This window comes from Berghia stephanieae, chromosome 14, assembly GCF_034508935.2.
Source record: "Berghia stephanieae isolate SIO BIC M18660-M18661 chromosome 14, UCSD_Bste_1.3, whole genome shotgun sequence".
In the NCBI taxonomy this organism is placed as follows: domain Eukaryota; kingdom Metazoa; phylum Mollusca; class Gastropoda; order Nudibranchia; family Aeolidiidae; genus Berghia; species Berghia stephanieae.
In genome coordinates this window covers 20,244,666-20,247,165 of record NC_088373.1, presented here as the reverse complement: position 1 = coordinate 20,247,165, position 2,500 = coordinate 20,244,666, and the positions used below count along the sequence as shown (strand labels likewise).

General features: G+C 37.4%; 1 protein-coding gene across 3 annotated transcripts in view; it reads left to right on the top strand.

The window, feature by feature from the left end:
* Window positions 1-2,500, top strand: part of LOC144959459 (uncharacterized) — a 52,945-nt gene that overhangs the window by 36,465 nt on the left and 13,980 nt on the right. For all 3 annotated transcript variants that reach the window (XM_078892054.1, XM_078892056.1, XM_078892055.1), the window contains 2 exons: window positions 1-312; window positions 2,082-2,265. The exon at window positions 1-312 is cut by the window's left edge and continues 1,321 nt beyond it. In XM_078892054.1, coding sequence (XP_078748180.1) covers window positions 1-312; window positions 2,082-2,265 — 496 coding nt within the window. The remainder of the gene's footprint in view (window positions 313-2,081; window positions 2,266-2,500) is intronic.

Genomic DNA, 2,500 nt, shown 5'->3' with positions numbered 1-2,500 from the left:
CCGCTCCGTCGATATGAAAGAAGACTACATCGCATTTTTCGATATCGAAACGGAGAAAGTGGAAAATTACCAGTACCGACCCGGAGAGGAAGTCTCAGGGGCGATCAAGATTATTGTGAAACAAAACTTTGAGATTCGGTTCGTAGAGCTGGTTGTTCTGGGTCAAGGTCACATGACGATACGCAATCAAAAGGACGGGATGCCTAAAACCTTGAAGGAGACGTACCTTTACAAACACACCTACGTCATCGGTACTGGGGACTCCGCGTGGACATCTTTGCTGACCGCTGGACACTACACGTCTAAATTTAGGTGAGTGGTCATTTTCCATCAACTGTGATCAATTACTTTTCGATGATATAGATGGTAATAATAGAATTTATTTATATCCAGAAATATGTAGATAGGTTTTGCCCACATTTATAGGTTATTATGAAGAAATATTAAAAATTCGCCAGGGGCTGAAAGTGAAATGAAATATTTTAAAAATTTTAACTTAAAATTCAATTTTCGCCATGTAGTTCACCGCATTGCGCTAGTTAAAAAGCTCAAATCTGAAAAAATAAGGCTACTATTACACCCTTACAATGTATCCCGGTTTATGTTGCGTGAAATAGATATGAGTATACTACTCGTTGGGCCTGACGTTTTATTACCAAGTTAACGATTGCACTCGTCAGGTTGGACGAACGATCACGTGATCAAATTGTCTTTCCCGTTCTCTCGTCACAACAATTCAGAACGAAGATGGAGAGCCTGTCCTTCACGTTAGAAGATGGAAACTGTTAGGAATAATTGTGCTTTGATTTTTATCATTTTGGGACAACATTAAAATATATTATAGAAATTGCTATTTGATCCTTTTTTTATTCGCGAGTGTAAATAGTTGACATTGCACTTTGTTTGGTAGAAATCGGACAAAAATTACGACTTTGGTGATAAAAAATGACTTCATTGACAATTATTGTAACTTAAAAAATTATTATGAATAATTTATAACCCCCTTATTTGTTGGTCGATTTTGTCATTTGTGGTATCAATTTTATTGTAATAATGGGAACTTCCGAGTATCTGATGTGAATCATTACTTTGTGTAATATGTATAGTAATGTATAGTATCAAGAAAGATGGTTGGTAAATAAAAATGCCACCTTCTTTGATCTACCGACACGATCCATTCGTGTAGAATTGTGAGTCGAGTGTCCCAAGTCTTCGACCAATCACATGCTCTCTAACCGGCCGACTCTACTCCCTTCCATGGATTACGCCGCTATTGTTATGCAAAAATGTAACGCTATTTCGAGTAGGCTTAATACCTAAAATCTAAAAGTAAAAAATATAGTTCTGAGGAATTTGAAAGCCACATTGCTGAAATCAGCTTTAAAAAAAGAAGAACATTGATTCTTATTTCAGAAAAAATCGGTTGAAAACCAACTGTTTTACGAATAAATTTGATTTAAAAAATTGTTTTTCTTTATCTTAGCATTTTAAAAGAACTTTTTTATTTATTGGCCGATTTTCTTGATATCATTTTTAACATCTCAATGAGACGAAAACGTTGATGTAATCGTTTTATTAAAATGAGTTTGAAACACAAATTTCCTTTTCAGATTGCGAGTCCAGCCTACTAATTAATTCATGAGCGTTGAGACAGTGACACAGCCATTACATACAAAACCACGTGGTCCAAGCCACATGGCTTTTTGGTGTTACACAACCACTCGTTACTTTCGGTCAACTGTGTCCTTTGAAGGTGTACTCCCTTTATGGACGCTCTCAAACATAAACTGTGTGTAACCTTGGACGTTTATTGTCTGGTTAATACGATTTAATGAGAATTACTCATAACGCGGATGGCAAAAAACAACAAGATATGAAGTGAGTAGAAAAGTGCCAGAAGACAATAGAGAATATTCTCTATTGTCTTCTGGCACTTTTCTACTCACTTCATATCTTGTTGTTACCAACATAAGTGCCTGCTCCACTCACTTTTTTGAATGGCAAAAAAAAAACAATAACAAAGACCTGAGTGATGTCAACTTCGTTCTATTTATAGAAACACCCGTTTGTACATATTTCAGAGTGAAGCTTCCATCCAGCATTCCTTCCAGTTTCCACCACGAAGACCCCAACAACGGGTTTACCTTTGAAGTCAGGTATACCCTGATGGCCCGGATCTGTGACGACGCGACCAGGTCGTCCGTTAGGAGCACGGCGTCTGTGCAGAGTGCTCAAGGGTTGATGAGGGTCATCTTGGCCAAAAAGGTGATTTACTTTTAATTCTATTTTTTTTTTCTTTCCGAAGAGGTGTTTCTTCTTCTACAAAATTTGTGTTCGGCTATGTGGTCTTGTCGGCCATAGTTCAAATCTGGCCTTTACAATCCGGACTGTTATCATTAGGATATTTATTATTATAATTGCCTTTTACTGTTGTTGGGCTATGTGGTCTTGTAGTAAGACACTCGCTTTCGGATCGAAAGGTCTTGGGTTCGAGCCACCT